Below are 14,334 nucleotides of genomic sequence, written 5' to 3'. Positions count from 1 at the left end.
AATCTCACTTTAGTCTTTATTTGAGGAGTATATAACATTGACTAAAAGAATATTTAGAAGTTAAGCTGTAAGTATTCTTATATTTCCTCCTCTTATTATGTATTCATGTTTTTTTAGCTTCCTCTTTATTCTATCCTCAGCATTTGTTTTACCTGTGGATGCGAGGCCTTTTTCACGAGTGTCCCACATGATAGAGGATTGCTAGTATTTCCCATCGATTTCAATGGGAAACATCGCATCTCACTCGAATGCACATCGCACAGCATGTGAGTGCCATGCGATGTCTTTAAGGTCCCCTTGAGATCAGTGGTGATACGTTCTGAGGAACGCAAAAAAATAGGACTGTGATTTTTTTTTTTTTTACGTCGCAGCATCACTGTGAGAGGAAATATTGCTCATATAAATGCCTCAGTTTAAAAGAATGTAGTTCATATTCGTGCAAGATTTGTGTGTTTCGTACTACACAAAACTAGCACAAGTTTCGCATGTAGCCTAACTTGTATTTTAGTCATTTAAACCTCTGCTCATTCTGAGCTGAACAGTCCAATGGGTGGTCCTATCAGTATGTGCAGTCATTCACAGACAGCTGTCACTGGCTGATAGCTCCGCCCATTGGACTGTTCAGCTCAGAATGAGCAGAGATTTAAATGAATAGAATACAAGTTCTACTGAATCTTTCCCCATTAAACTATATATCAATCTGCTCAGCTCCTCCTACTCTATAACATCATGCCTGCAGTATGTTTTATCTGACAGATCGCCTTTAAGTAAAAAGCCTCTAAAAGTGTCAATAGCCTTTAATATTTATAACCTTTTTTTCATCACTTATCCTCTTCTTTCCTCTCATTTCCATTGTTTGCATTTCTTCTATTTTCTGTGCCTCCCATTTATAGCTCTCCTATTGTTCCATTCACCTATTATTTTATTTTACATTTACCCTCCATTTTAGCTTTTTTTTTTCTTTCATACCATGGGCTCATAGTATAAATTGCCAATGATTATCTCGAAAAGAATTTCAGATTCTATCCAATTGTACAGCCAGATTGTAACAAGCTTCGACAAAAAAAAAAATCAAAGAGAACCAAGCAAGACCAGGTTATACCCAACCCCATAGGTACATCTATCCTTGAAATGATATGTGTGCTGGGTAGTAAGCTGGTAAATGCTATTATTTGTATAAAATTGCTGCCTTTGTTTAGTAACATTTTATTGAAGCTCTCGATGCTTTGCTGAGAGAGTGTGCGGTTGAAAACACTTCACTGCATTATTCTAGTAAATACATAAGTATTTGTTGCAAAGGTAACACTTTGTAAGTAAATGTGTTAATGTGTGAATGGGTTTGTTACTTGGTTCAGATTACCGAGTGCACAGAAGTGCTACTGTTCCTGAAAACGTAGATCATAGAATGCCACTTACAGCCTTGTGCAGAGCACAAAACCCTGAAAACCTTGACAGACAAGCTACATGAGAGACGGGAGACAACAATGACAACACAGTTAGGGGGTTTTTTTTTCCCCAACTCCAAAAGACAGAAAAATAAATCCGATTTTTAATTTAGATGGCTATTACATTGTTATACAAATACACAAGATAGGGATCTTCTCTTTAGTCAAACTGTATCTTTCTTACAGGACAATCTCCGCATCATTGCGAGAGCATCTGCTTGGCCATATATCTTTCTTGAAAGAACGTGGGATTTTGAAAGGCGGTATTCCAGCAGGTTTTGCTACCGTATTGATGTTGCATGATGAAATGAAATCTCAGCAGGTAGGAGATGCCTATTTTGATAATCAATGTGCCTTGTTATTTTCACAATTTGGATGTTTGCAACACTTTTCGTTAGGGGACAAATCTTCCAGGTTTAACCATTTTTCTTACAGTAAGCTCGTGGAACGCGTTGCCCTCATGTCAGGAGAAATTAGGATAAAATAGATTGTTTGCAATACTCTTCTGACATCTGCCTTGTTATAGATGATGCTCATCCTTCCCTACTCATTTACCCATCAATGTGTTTTGTACCCTGTATATTTAAAGTAAAGCTTGCATTTTATGTTAGGTAAGAGCATTGGCGTATTTATACGGAAAGCAGGGTACACGGTTGCGACCCGGCCCCTGAGCTGTGGGGGCCCACAGGTCCCCCTCACCACAGTGTCGGCGCACATTGGTGGCTCAGGGGAGCGGTTCCAATGAGGCAGCGGCGGCAGCAAGAAAAACCAGTGCTGCTTAGAAGGGAGCAGCGCTTCATTAGGGAAAGCGGCAAACAGTTACCAGGAGGAGAAGAGGGGGCACGGTTGGGGGCGGGGTTAGGGGCAGGTTTCAGTCTGAACATATGAAGACTTACCACCGGCACTGATCATCCCTCCCCTCCTCCTTGGTAAAGGTATTGGATGGATGAAGCACCAGGGAGGTACACGTATGGGACAGTATTCCTGTGTGTGCATGTATAAGCCTGCCTATGTGTATATACTCTATGTGGCAAACTGTGTTCTTTGTATACACTATATATGTGTGTATATATATTGTATGTGTACAGTGTTCTGTGTATACACTGTATATGTGCCTGTATATTTGTGTATATATACTGTATGTGTACAGCATTCTGCGTATACAGTGAGGGGCGTGTGAGGGCGGAGCTAAGTTCCAAAACTGGCTCCGCCCACTCCCTCCCATTGCAAATAGTGGTAAGGGGCACAGAGGGGGCGGGAGCTCAGTGCAGTGCTTCTGGCTCTTCCAGCCTCCTCCCCCTGCTGAGAGGGACACCGTATATCTGCCGGGCATGAAAACCCGGCCGATATGCAGTCGTCTGAATAAGCCCTCAAAGGGATTTTTCCTCCAAAATATGAGAAGAGAATGTAATAAAACAGAAAAAATAAGGCATACTTGCCACTCCCGCGATTCTGCCATAAACGACATGTATTCGCTGAAGTCTGTGATTGGCTGAGCTGTTGCGTGCACAATGAACGACACATGAATGCTACTAGTTCTTACGGGATCAGAGCAGAGTGGATTAGGGCTTCTGCTTTGGCCCAGGGGCTATTTAAGGAAGCGAGAATGGCTTATTTTTCTATTTTTTTTACATCCCTTAATCATAACATTTATATTTTTAGTCTCAAAAAGCTCCCATAACATTAATAATGCTACAGGCAAATGTATCATTCTGTATCATTTACATGCAGACACCATCTGCAGAAGACCGGTACTAATTATAGCAGTCTGCATATTGTAAATGGACCAAAAATAAAGCACATGGTGACAGTTTCTGAGTGGTACATCAACAATATCCAGACTGGCAAAAACTATCTCCATTCTGCCGATGTGACCTGCAGGGCAGTCTGTAGGTTTGCAGGTAACAGCAATTGTGAGAACAACATTATTTTGTTCTTAAAGGGCTTATCCCATAAGGCAAACTCCTTTTCTACATACCCTATTTGGATTTTTGGACATATATGCTTTCTTGTGCATTCACTGCAGTGGAAATTAGTAGATTAGCCGTTCATCACTTGATCTACATTTTAGCTAAACTAGGACATCTATAACATAAAGGGATACACAAGTCAGTGATAAGAGCACCCATTATACTAAATTGTAGAGTTGTACTTTTCGCCTGGCATCTAGCTAAAAAGTACATTTGAGGTATCTTGGAAAAAGAGCCATTTTTGCCAGCCAATCCATGTTAAGACTATAGCTACATGGTAACTTTGGCCAAAAATGGTATTACACCCCTGTGAAATTTTAACCTAATGGCTGTAAATGAGGTCGGGTTGTGGCTTGCAAGTTACCACTACCTGACAATTGCAAGAAATCCAAACCTGCAAGATATCTTCCAGTTGTCGGGTCATGGCAACTTGCTAGCCACTCTCCAACCTCATTCACATGTGTTAGGTTTGAATATTGCAGGAGTGGACAGCCATCTTTGGTCACAAGATCTGTGTCTTGGCCAAATATGCTGAGTGGCCCTAATATCACTTACCTATATACTAATACAAAGATCTACAAGAGCAGGTGCAAATGCCACTTCCCAATAGAATGCAGATTGCTATATGGAGGAGCATTGCACAAGTGCAAGATACTGATGAACAACCACTCACATGAACTACCCCATATTAGGGAGCAGGGGTGGTTGCTTAGTATTATACTTGCACATTGATGAGGCAGTGCCAGTCCCACTGATAATGCATGATGAGGACCCTTGTCGTGGACTCGTGAGCTTACGTATTTTGGCCAAAATATTAACTACGGTACTAGATTGTTTTTATCAGTATTATTGTGTTTTTGCAGTAAGTAGTCTGGCTTAGATGCTGGGGAAGCTGGTGTGTCGGTCCAGTGTGGTTCACGTTTAGGGGCAGGGCAACTCACTGAGCTGAATACTATGTGGTGTCATTACTTGGTTGTAAGCCTGCATGATGCACTACACATATCAATGGAGTATGGAACCCTTTTCATGCCTTATCTATGTGCAAGTCTAATAGTGAGCAGCCATTCCCCCCCCAATATGTGGTGGATGTGTGAGTGGCTGTTTATTAGTATCTTGCACCTGTGCAATGCTCCTTCATATAGTAATCTGCCTGTCTGCATTATGTTGGGAAGTGGTGTTTAAACCCAGCCTTGTGTATCTTTGTATTAGTATATTGGTAAATATGGCCGCTGGCAGTGATATTAGAGTTGGTTTTTCTCTTTGCAGTGATATTACAGAGTGGCCCTAGCCTAATGAAGCCTTTTAGCTATGTACGTTATCCTAGTGTCTTTTTCAGCAGGATGCCAGGCACCATACACAACTCCACCCAAACCCTGGTTCTATGAACATCTCCGTGAACATATTTAAGTCATTTTTGCAATGCTCATGTGTCACGACAAAGGCGTTTAAAATGACTTCACCTGAAGCCCACAAAAAAGCAGCTTGAGGCTACATTGACACGGACGAGCACTATATTGGGACGATAAACATGGCCTGATATCGCGCTTGCCAACGTGCGTTTTTCACACCGATGTGAGTCGTTTTTCATTCAAAAACGTCTTGCGTGGCTTCTGTGAAATTGCAATCCTCAGGAGCGCGTTTCACGTGCGTCAGAGGTTCACAAGTGTTTCCCATTGCTTTCAATGAGAAGGATTACATCACACTCACATACACATCGCACAGCATGCAAATGCCATATGATGGCTTTTAAGATCCCATTGAAAACAATTGTCGAGGAACGCCCTAAGGTAGAACATCCTGCGACTCAGCATCACTGCAAGGGAAAAAAATCGCTCATTTGAATAAGTCCATTTAAAAAAAATGGTGTTCATATTTGTGCATTTTATCAATTACAGAAAAATTACCCATATAGATATTTAGATATGTGCCATTCAAACTTCACTAAAGTAATAGAAGGCCCACAAGTAATATTTCTGATCATAAATCTATTTATATGGAAATCTGCCTATTGTAATCTTCCATGGTTTCACTTTCATGTCTATTTCTTAGTTTGACATTGTCCTCTAATAGCCTATTAAAGTGTTCTTCACCTTTTAATAGACTAGCCTTGGAGTCTTTTCCTAACTAGGAGAGTAGCCTTTGGAATATGCCCTTTGGAGCGAAGCAAATTAACCTTGTATTGGTGTCTTTTGTAAGCTGCCTGACAACAGCAGAATGTGTTTAGAAGTAAGCAAGTATGATTCATTCCATTATAGCAGACGCTTGTCATACTAGCTTTGTGTAATGGAAGGCAGTTAGCTTCATTATCATGAGTATGGAATTCCCATCAAAACTGGAATGAAGCACATGAGCATTTGTAAAGTGCCTATTTGTTCTTGAATTATAATAATAATCCCTCTTGGTTTTATTTTTGATCTGTAATGGCCTTCATTTAAGTGCTAAAGAAGAGAGCCAGAGTATTCAATTTCATTAGAGTTTAAGAACATCTATAAAGGGATTGTCAAGAATTAGAAAAATTAAGTCTCTTTTTTCAGAAAGAGCACCCCTCTTGTTTACAGGCTATGCTTGGTATTGCAGCTTAGCCCCATTCAAGTGAAAACGACTGAGCTGCAGTACCAGATATATCTCATGGGCAGGATGGTGCTGTTAATGGAAAAAAAACAGAGCCCCATTCCTAGGTTTGTTGGTCACTTTACTTTTTTTGCACTTCACAGTTAAATTTAAAGATGTGTTGCCTATCTTGGCCAAACATGGCCAAGATTGGTACACTGCTGGTTATGAGGTGGTCAGGACAACAAAAACAGCCAAGCTCGGTTGAATTTCCGTAACTCCCATAGGCATCAATAAGTGTAATACAGTATAGCACATTGAGCTACACTGTTTCCGCCGCTTTCGAGTTACGGAAATGGTGTAGCTCGCTGTGGTATCCTGTTTGCATTACTCCCTTTGACAAGTATAGAGTTACAGAAACCGCATAGCACAAGGTACTTGCCTATTTCCATCCTCCTGACAACCCCTGGCCACCATATTCAGGGAGGGCAGGGTCAGTGCGGGCCAAAACTACAGATAGGTTTTGGTCATAGAAGTGGGACCTGCACCTAACAGACTGTTATGACCTATTCACAGGATAGGCCATAAAAGTCTGAATTGGGAATATCTCTTTAAAAACCACACTACATATGGAGAATACCTCTTAATAGCTCAGTACAATAATGAGTGTCTGCAGGCAGCAGTGAGGCATGGTGGAGAGCGGTACAATAATGAGTGTCTGCAGGCAGCAGTGAGGCATGGTGGAGAGCGGTACAATAATGAGTGTCTGCAGGCAGCAGTGAAGCATGGTGGAGAGCGGTACAATAATGAGTGTCTGCAGGCAGCAGTGAAGCATGGTGGAGAGCGGTACAATAATGAGTGTCTGCAGGCAGCAGTGAAGCATGGTGGAGAACGGTAAAATAATGAGTGTCTGCAGGGAACAGGGAAGCATGGAGGGGAGCGGTACAATAATGAGTGTCTGCAGGCAACAGTGAATATATTATAATGCAACAAATATATTTAGTCACACAGACTTTCACATTGCTGCAGGTTGTGTGCAGTGATTAGGCAAACTGTGCACCATTAAAAGTCAATGGTCAATTACTGCTTCATTCATTTGCAAGCCCCACTGAGTAGGAGCTTTGGCCACATTGCAGCCGCACAATGACAGTGGCATGGGACTATAACTTTAGAACTGTAGTGAAAAATCTGCAAACTACACGCATAGAAGTTGAAGAATAGCTCTATGAAACATTTGTTTTAATACTAATCAGCTATTTTATCCAATAGCGTGTGCAGATCCGCACTTGTATTGCGTTATATTTATGGTTTATTCTCAAGAAAAGATATGGAGGAGAGAGGATACCCACAAACAAAAAGTCAAAATGGGTCCTCCTCTAATGCTAGAAGACCCCCTCACCATGAGCAAAGTACTTGTTAATCCCTTGATGCTCGGGCCCTTTGGCTGCTTGAAATGGTTTTTCTACTTATAAAGAAGGGAGGCCAGAGCAACTTCATGTGGGAAAGTTGGAGGGGGGGGGGGGGGGTACAGGGGCTGTGGTATGTGTAGAAAATGTTGAGGGTCCATTTCTGCATCAGCTTATAATGGGGTATTCCTGTGGTGGTAAAGTAGTTGCATTTTGCTACAATATTCCATTAAAGGGGTTGTCTCGCGACAAACATCAAAATTTTACATTACCCCATTCCCCCTGTCACCCCCCTGGCAAAAAAAAGCAATTTAAAGCGGTTTTTAAACCGCTTGCTACTCACCGATCTGACGAAATATGAAGTTATAAAAATCTTCTCCCTAAGATGGTCGCCGGTCCTTTCCCAGGGATGCACTGCGGTTTTCTCCCATGGTGCACCGCGGGTCTTCTCCCATGGTGCACCATGGGCTCTGTGCGGTCCATTGCCGATTCCAGCCTCCTGATTGGCTGGAATCGGCACACGTGACGGGGCGGAGCTACGATGACGACGCGGTGACCAGCTCTCCGGCACGAGCGGCCCCATTCACTAGGCAGAAGCACGGACTGCGCAAGCGCGTCTAAAAACGCCAGAAGACATCAGAATTAGACGGAGTCATGGAGACGAGGACGCTAGCAACGGAGCAGGTAAGTGAATAACTTCTGTATGGCTCATATTTAATGCACGATGTATATTACAAAGTGCATTAATATGGCCATACAGAAGTGTATAACCCCACTTGCTGCCGCGAGACAACCCCTTTAATTAATGATCAGTAGGGGTCTGACTACTGCATCTCCACCAATCTCTGCACAGCAACACTTTTTGTGACACGCTATCGGCTGCACTCTCTTTGTGAGACAGAATATAGTGTACTTCTCTCCCTTTCAGTTTTCAGTAGATGAAATCTGTAAATATCTCCAAGTACATTTGACTGCAACTGTATGTTATCTGTGTTACTTGTTCTTCTAACAGGTTTAACAGCCTTTTAAAAATTTGATGACCTATGCCCAAGATAGGCCATCAATATTTTACTAATTGCTGTCCACTGCTTGGGACCCTTGCTGGTCAGCAGATTGAAGGGGCCACAACACTCATGTGATCGATGCAACCTCTTCAGTGTTTATAGGTGAACTTGACCCTGTCAGTGTTCAGAGCTCTGTTTATTTATAGTGGCTATTCTGAGTATTGCAGGCTTGTCCCATCCACTTCAATGGGTCAAGTCTGCAGTACTCAGTACTGTCACTATAAAAAATATGGCATTATGAGTATGAATAGGTTTGTGCTCAGATGTAAAAATTCAAGAGGCTGCCCCTTCAATCAGCAAGGGTCCTGAGCGGCAAATCCCCACTGATCAGATATTGCTAGCCTATCCGAAGGTTAGGCCATCAATTTTTCAAGGCTGGAAAACCCCTTTAATGATGTGAGTCTAGGGGAATAAAGTTTCTCCTTGTGCAGAGTAGAAATTATTCGCATTAATTTATTTTTAAAGAGGACCTGTCCACTCTCCTGACACACCTTACTGACAAGGGGAATATTGACACGTCAGTTTAGTCAAACATTTCTGGGTGTTATAACAGAGGAACATCACAATGCAGAGTTATAAAAACAACATGAATTAATGTTTCATGGGGCCTACTAATATTTCCTAAAACATATTGTACGTTATGTGAGATAGGAGGTCATATTTACTATCGCACAAGCATCAAATTTAGTAGGAGCATTCTTTAGGTCCTAAATAGGAAAAGTAAAGGGGTCACAACTTGATTATTCAATGCTAAGTGCAAAAGTATTGGCACCCCTATCTAATGTAACTTCTCGTTGTCATACAAGCGTCATAAATGAGGAGAGTGGGAGGGGTGGCACATTCTGCAGAGAGACATCCGTACATGCAGCCTGAAGATAATCTAACACTCTTCTATGTGTGTATACATATTTTATTCCTCGATTATTCTAAAGTAACCTTGACTTCATAAAATTTTCTGTGTAAACAACAGTTAAAAACCTGTATCAAATTAACTTGGGTGAGGCCGGGTGTATCAGCTAGTTACAATGTAAAACTCTCATTATAATGCACCTAAAGGTAGAACAAGGTGAAACGTGGATTGTGAGTTGCGCACTGCAGTTCTTAGTTATTTTGTGCATTATATTCATATGTACTTAGATTGGATGCACGTTGCTATACCAGATATGTATTTCCTTATATTACAATAATGTACAATTTCAAATGGCTTAAATGTTATTTTTGTGATTTGATTTTCTCCAAGTGACAAATTCAAACATCTCCAAGCATAAGCATGCCTGGCAGACCTCTATATAATTATATTGTTTTCTTTGTATGTCAATTGATACTTTTGCTGTGCTAATGAGAATGTTGCATTCTTTCCGCTTTTGTCATTGTAGGCCAACCTGAATACTGCAGGAGGTTTGAACACTCCTACCTCACTTTCCAGCACAGATGAACAAAGCTCCAACCTTCTGAAGAGGGATCAAATGGTAGATGGATATTACAATCATACTGTGAAACATAAAGACTGTAAAATAAAAAGTCAAGGCAAGTTTTTGTTATGGTATACCATTCACAGCTGTGTGTAGTCACTGTTGGCGCTCCATTCATTTAACATGTAATACTGCAATTATGTATGAAAGCAGTACTACTCCCATCAGCAGGGCTAGACCTATCCCAGCAGCCAGGTAACCAGTGAACCTAGAAATTTGCTGCTGTCAGTTGACTTTTCAAAGATTTTTTTTACTATTGATGTCTACGAGCGCTCTAAAGGTGGCCACATACTTTAGATAAAAATAGGTTGATGGTTGAACAACTTGTCTGGTGAACGATCGTTTTACTGATGCACCTATACACACGTTAGTTCAGATTGGCCGCTATAGACAGTCAGCCAGGCTATACATGTTCAGTGACAGGAGGCAAAGAATCAGTGAGCTTTCTATCAAGGAACATTCTTGATAAGAAAGATCTCTAGTGGAAAAAAAATCCTTCTTTGGACAGATCTTGTGTTTGACTATTGGTCAAAATCCTTGCAGGCGATGATGGTGTGTCATGGAGCTGCTGAAACTATTGTTCATTACTAAATCTCAACCAATGAACTATAATTTTGATTAAAATCGCCTGATTTTTTTCAACTTTAGTCTAATGTGTCTTACGTAGACTTAGGTCCTCCCACACATTTTAGCACATCAGGCGACCAAAGAATGCCATCGTTGGTGATAAAGGCAGCAGTTTAGACATCATCCCATGAAAGTTCGACAGTGTGTAAATCCTTTATAAATTACATCACCAGGGGATCTTTTGCCTCCCCACCAATGCTTCCCATATTTTGGATTCCACGAGACAGTGATTTTTGCCAATCTTGTCTTAGGGATTCTTAGGATGTGTCTAGCAAAATAAGTTGCTATTCATTGACTCTGGAGTGGTCACGTACAGGAGCGATGGTAAATCTCTTCATTTGTAACCCGATCATGGTAAGTGACCTTAAACAGGCAACAAAAATAGTGTTGTTGGGAAAACATCAAGTTGCCAGTTCATACTTGTGGTCACTTTCCATGTTTCAGATGCATGTAGTGCAGTCAGGATCATGATAGTGTTCAGAAGTCGTATCTTTGTTATTGGGAGTGAAGCAACAGCCCGTATAGGGTATAAATGTTGGAAAGTTGCCCATGCCTTCCCGATCCAGCACTGGACATCATATTCGGCATCCACGTCATTAGTGATTGTACTGCCTAAGTAGACAAACCAGTTAACCTCTTGAAATCACTGTTGTTGGTTGACCATGAATGAGGCATTGGTGAGTGTGGTATATCCAACTCACATGAACGCGCCAAGATAGGACATGCTGTGATTTTTCTTGGATGTTTATTTCATGCAAGTCGTGTAGTCGGCAACATGGCCACCTATGGCGGATTAGTACAGCGTATTACGTGCATGTGGAATACACTGTACCGACACGCTTGTGTAAGCCTGGTCTTAATCCGTAAACCAACCATCTCATAAACCAACAATATCAGCTCTTCTTGCTCAATAGCTAATATTGCTTGTTGAGGCTTGGGGCAAGGAGAGCTATATCATCTAAAATTGTTGTAGTGGGTTATATTCCACAATACAAACTATATTCGGCCCAATTGCTTGTTTCATGACATGGCAATAAGTTGAAAAGGAATGGCAACAGGATACAGCCTTGTCAAACACCTGTGTCGATGTTGAAGAAGTCCGTGGCTCCTGTATTGAGTCTAATGTGTATGGGTATGTTAATTACCTAATGAAAGTAATAAACTGGATCCAAGATTAACATATGTGTCTCGTACACTAATTTGCCCACCACTGCCAGATGGGTGGAGCTGTCTGTAGAATAGGTACAACTCCCATTTAAAGGGAACCTGTCACCTTACGAATGTATTGCAATCTGAGGGAAGTATATTAGACAGCAGGAGGAGCTGAGCAGATTGATATATAGTTTTATTAGAAAAGTTCCACTGTAACTTGTATTTTATTCAGTTAACCCTTTGCTCATTTTGGTGTTAGTGGTCATGTGGGTGATGCTACCCCATGATTGACAGCTATCTTTATATACAGGGAAATGCTGAATAGGACTGCCCCAGTGGGTGAAACAGCTGTTTTCTGGCAAAAGTTAGCAATCCGTTTGAAAATTGCAGTGGCCATGCCAGTGCCGCATCGTGTGTCCTTACCATTACGTAGTTAATAAACACATAGATTTTGCTTAGGTTAGCTGGGAATTGCATAGTAATTAACCCCTTTTATTCCTTTGAAGCCCAAAAGCGGCAAGCATTCACTGTGATATCATATCAACCAAATTAAAATGTTACATGGAGTGTTTTCCTTCTTTTCCAATGCTGCAAAATAACAGCAATGACGAACACCACATGATTTGTTTTAATTATGTCAAGGCAGACCATAGACAAAGCAATTATGACAGCCATATACACCAAGAATCCATTTTAATAAAGTTTAGTCAGGGATAATGACTGGGTAATATACACTCGCTGGGTTATCTTCCTCAGTATCCATCTCATCAAAATCTAAAGAGCTCGGCAATTAGGCTGAAAAACCCTTTATGTGATTAAGCCGGGCACATTGATTTAGGTCTTTTGAGTGCATGCTTGTTTTATTCTCTGTGGAAAAAGCAACTTTGATTCCAGCTAATTAAGTTTGTTGGGTTTTTTTGCACATGTCCTGCTATTCAGAGAGACACTGATGGTATTTATATACAATTTTTCTTGTTTTTTATTTCATCTAGTTAAAGCATAAATAATTTAAGAAGCCCGGTTGGCTCAATCATTTTCATGGCAGCTGAAGAAGGCCGAGAAGAAACTTATTTGATAAAAAGTTCACAGTAGGCTTTTCTTTTGAGAACCAGAAAGTAGAAGACAAGATCAATAAACGCTAGATAACAACAGTATAAGGAAAAAATATACTCAAAGAGCAGGGTTTAACTGGAACTAAGCCAGCCTGGTCATCACGCCTTTGAAATGTTTCATTATTTTCTGTCTCAACATACAGATGACACGAGCTCGTGTGAAGATGACAGCCGAGATGGAAAGTTTGGAGAGAAAAAACGTGTTCCAGGTAAAAGTCTTTTCAGGATGAAAGAAAGAGGCAAAACGCCCACAAGGGCATTAAAACAAATGAGCTGATATTTACCAACCACAATGTATGCCTGGTAAACTAAGGTGATCGCACACTAACGAGAAGCAAGAGACGCCGGAAGGCGAGTTCCGCTATTGCAGAGTGAAAATCACCTGACCTTTTGGGTTTTTACTTTATTTGTGGATGTTTTAGGATGATTAATGTTTATAAGCTTGCTTCAGTAATTACCCTGCAAACTGCAGATGTTGCTAATTTGCTACTTGTCTTTTGTAACTGTATAACTATCGGTTAGGAGCGAGTCAAATACGCTGCACGAAAAGTCGTGCTTCTGAGCTGACTTTAAGGAATACATCTCAATGGGTGTGTATGAAATGTGTCGGATTTCGTTTTTTTCCCTTCTGATTTACGCTTTTCTTTTATCAGAGAATGTATATGGAATTGCGGGGCCACGATACAATTCACTAACACTATATATTATCATAAAGTATAATTATTAACATATGATACGGCATCAGTTCTGATCATGAGGGGAAGCAGTTGATTAAGGGAAATGCTACATTATGGCATTTTTTGTTGGGTAAGGGTGGATGACATTAAGGGCGGAACTCAAATCCAGTCTATAAATTGTTTATAACCTGATTTTCTTGATTTTACAATATGAAAGTGTTCGAATTTTGGCACAAGTGGGGGATGTGGATTTGTGAAGTTGGCGATTTTCTTTAGTGGTTAGACTGGTAGACGTATATATCAATTTAGTTTGAACGACTCAAAAGAACCAATATATCAGCATATGAGATTCTATGGTTAGTGTTAGACTGTTTCAAAGACATTTGCTATTATGATTGTATGTTTTACTTAACATCAAAAGTACTTGTGACTTTTCCTATCATATATCTTTTTTTATGATTATGCTAAATTGCCAAACGTTGCTTGAGTATCTTCACATCTGTTCCATAATGGTGGTATTTTTGTACCTCCATGAAGATCAGTCAAAACATTTATTAATGTGATGTAGCATACTAGTTCAAAAAAACGTTTTAAAGGGAGTGTATGAGACTCAAGAAACATCCTCGCAATTCTGGTCCTTTGGATTTGTCAGGTATTGCTGCTGAAGAACCGATGCGATACATTTCTATTTCTGGTGGAAAATGCCATTTTTTCACTGCTCAGAAAAAACTTATTAATTCTTTTCTACCTTTTAAAAGACTTTCCATAAGGTAGGGAATTGCATAAAAAAAGCAAAATAGGCATTACTCATCCGCTGTGCCTCTGGCCCAACATCACCAGCTCAGTCTACTCTGCCCGC

At 40.6% G+C, this 14,334-nt stretch overlaps 1 protein-coding gene across 2 annotated transcripts in view; it reads left to right on the top strand.

Annotated features, from left to right (window-relative positions):
* The window catches only part of KIZ (kizuna centrosomal protein), a 130,762-nt gene that overhangs the window by 84,931 nt on the left and 31,497 nt on the right, over positions 1 to 14,334 (top strand). For both annotated transcript variants that reach the window (XM_066595756.1, XM_066595755.1), the window contains exons 8-10: positions 1,632 to 1,767; positions 9,812 to 9,962; positions 12,942 to 13,007. In XM_066595756.1, coding sequence (XP_066451853.1) covers positions 1,632 to 1,767; positions 9,812 to 9,962; positions 12,942 to 13,007 — 353 coding nt within the window. The remainder of the gene's footprint in view (positions 1 to 1,631; positions 1,768 to 9,811; positions 9,963 to 12,941; positions 13,008 to 14,334) is intronic.

The sequence above is a fragment of the Eleutherodactylus coqui genome, chromosome 3 (genome assembly GCF_035609145.1).
Source record: "Eleutherodactylus coqui strain aEleCoq1 chromosome 3, aEleCoq1.hap1, whole genome shotgun sequence".
Lineage (NCBI taxonomy): Eukaryota > Metazoa > Chordata > Amphibia > Anura > Eleutherodactylidae > Eleutherodactylus > Eleutherodactylus coqui.
This window is presented reverse-complemented; position numbering and strand designations above follow the sequence as displayed.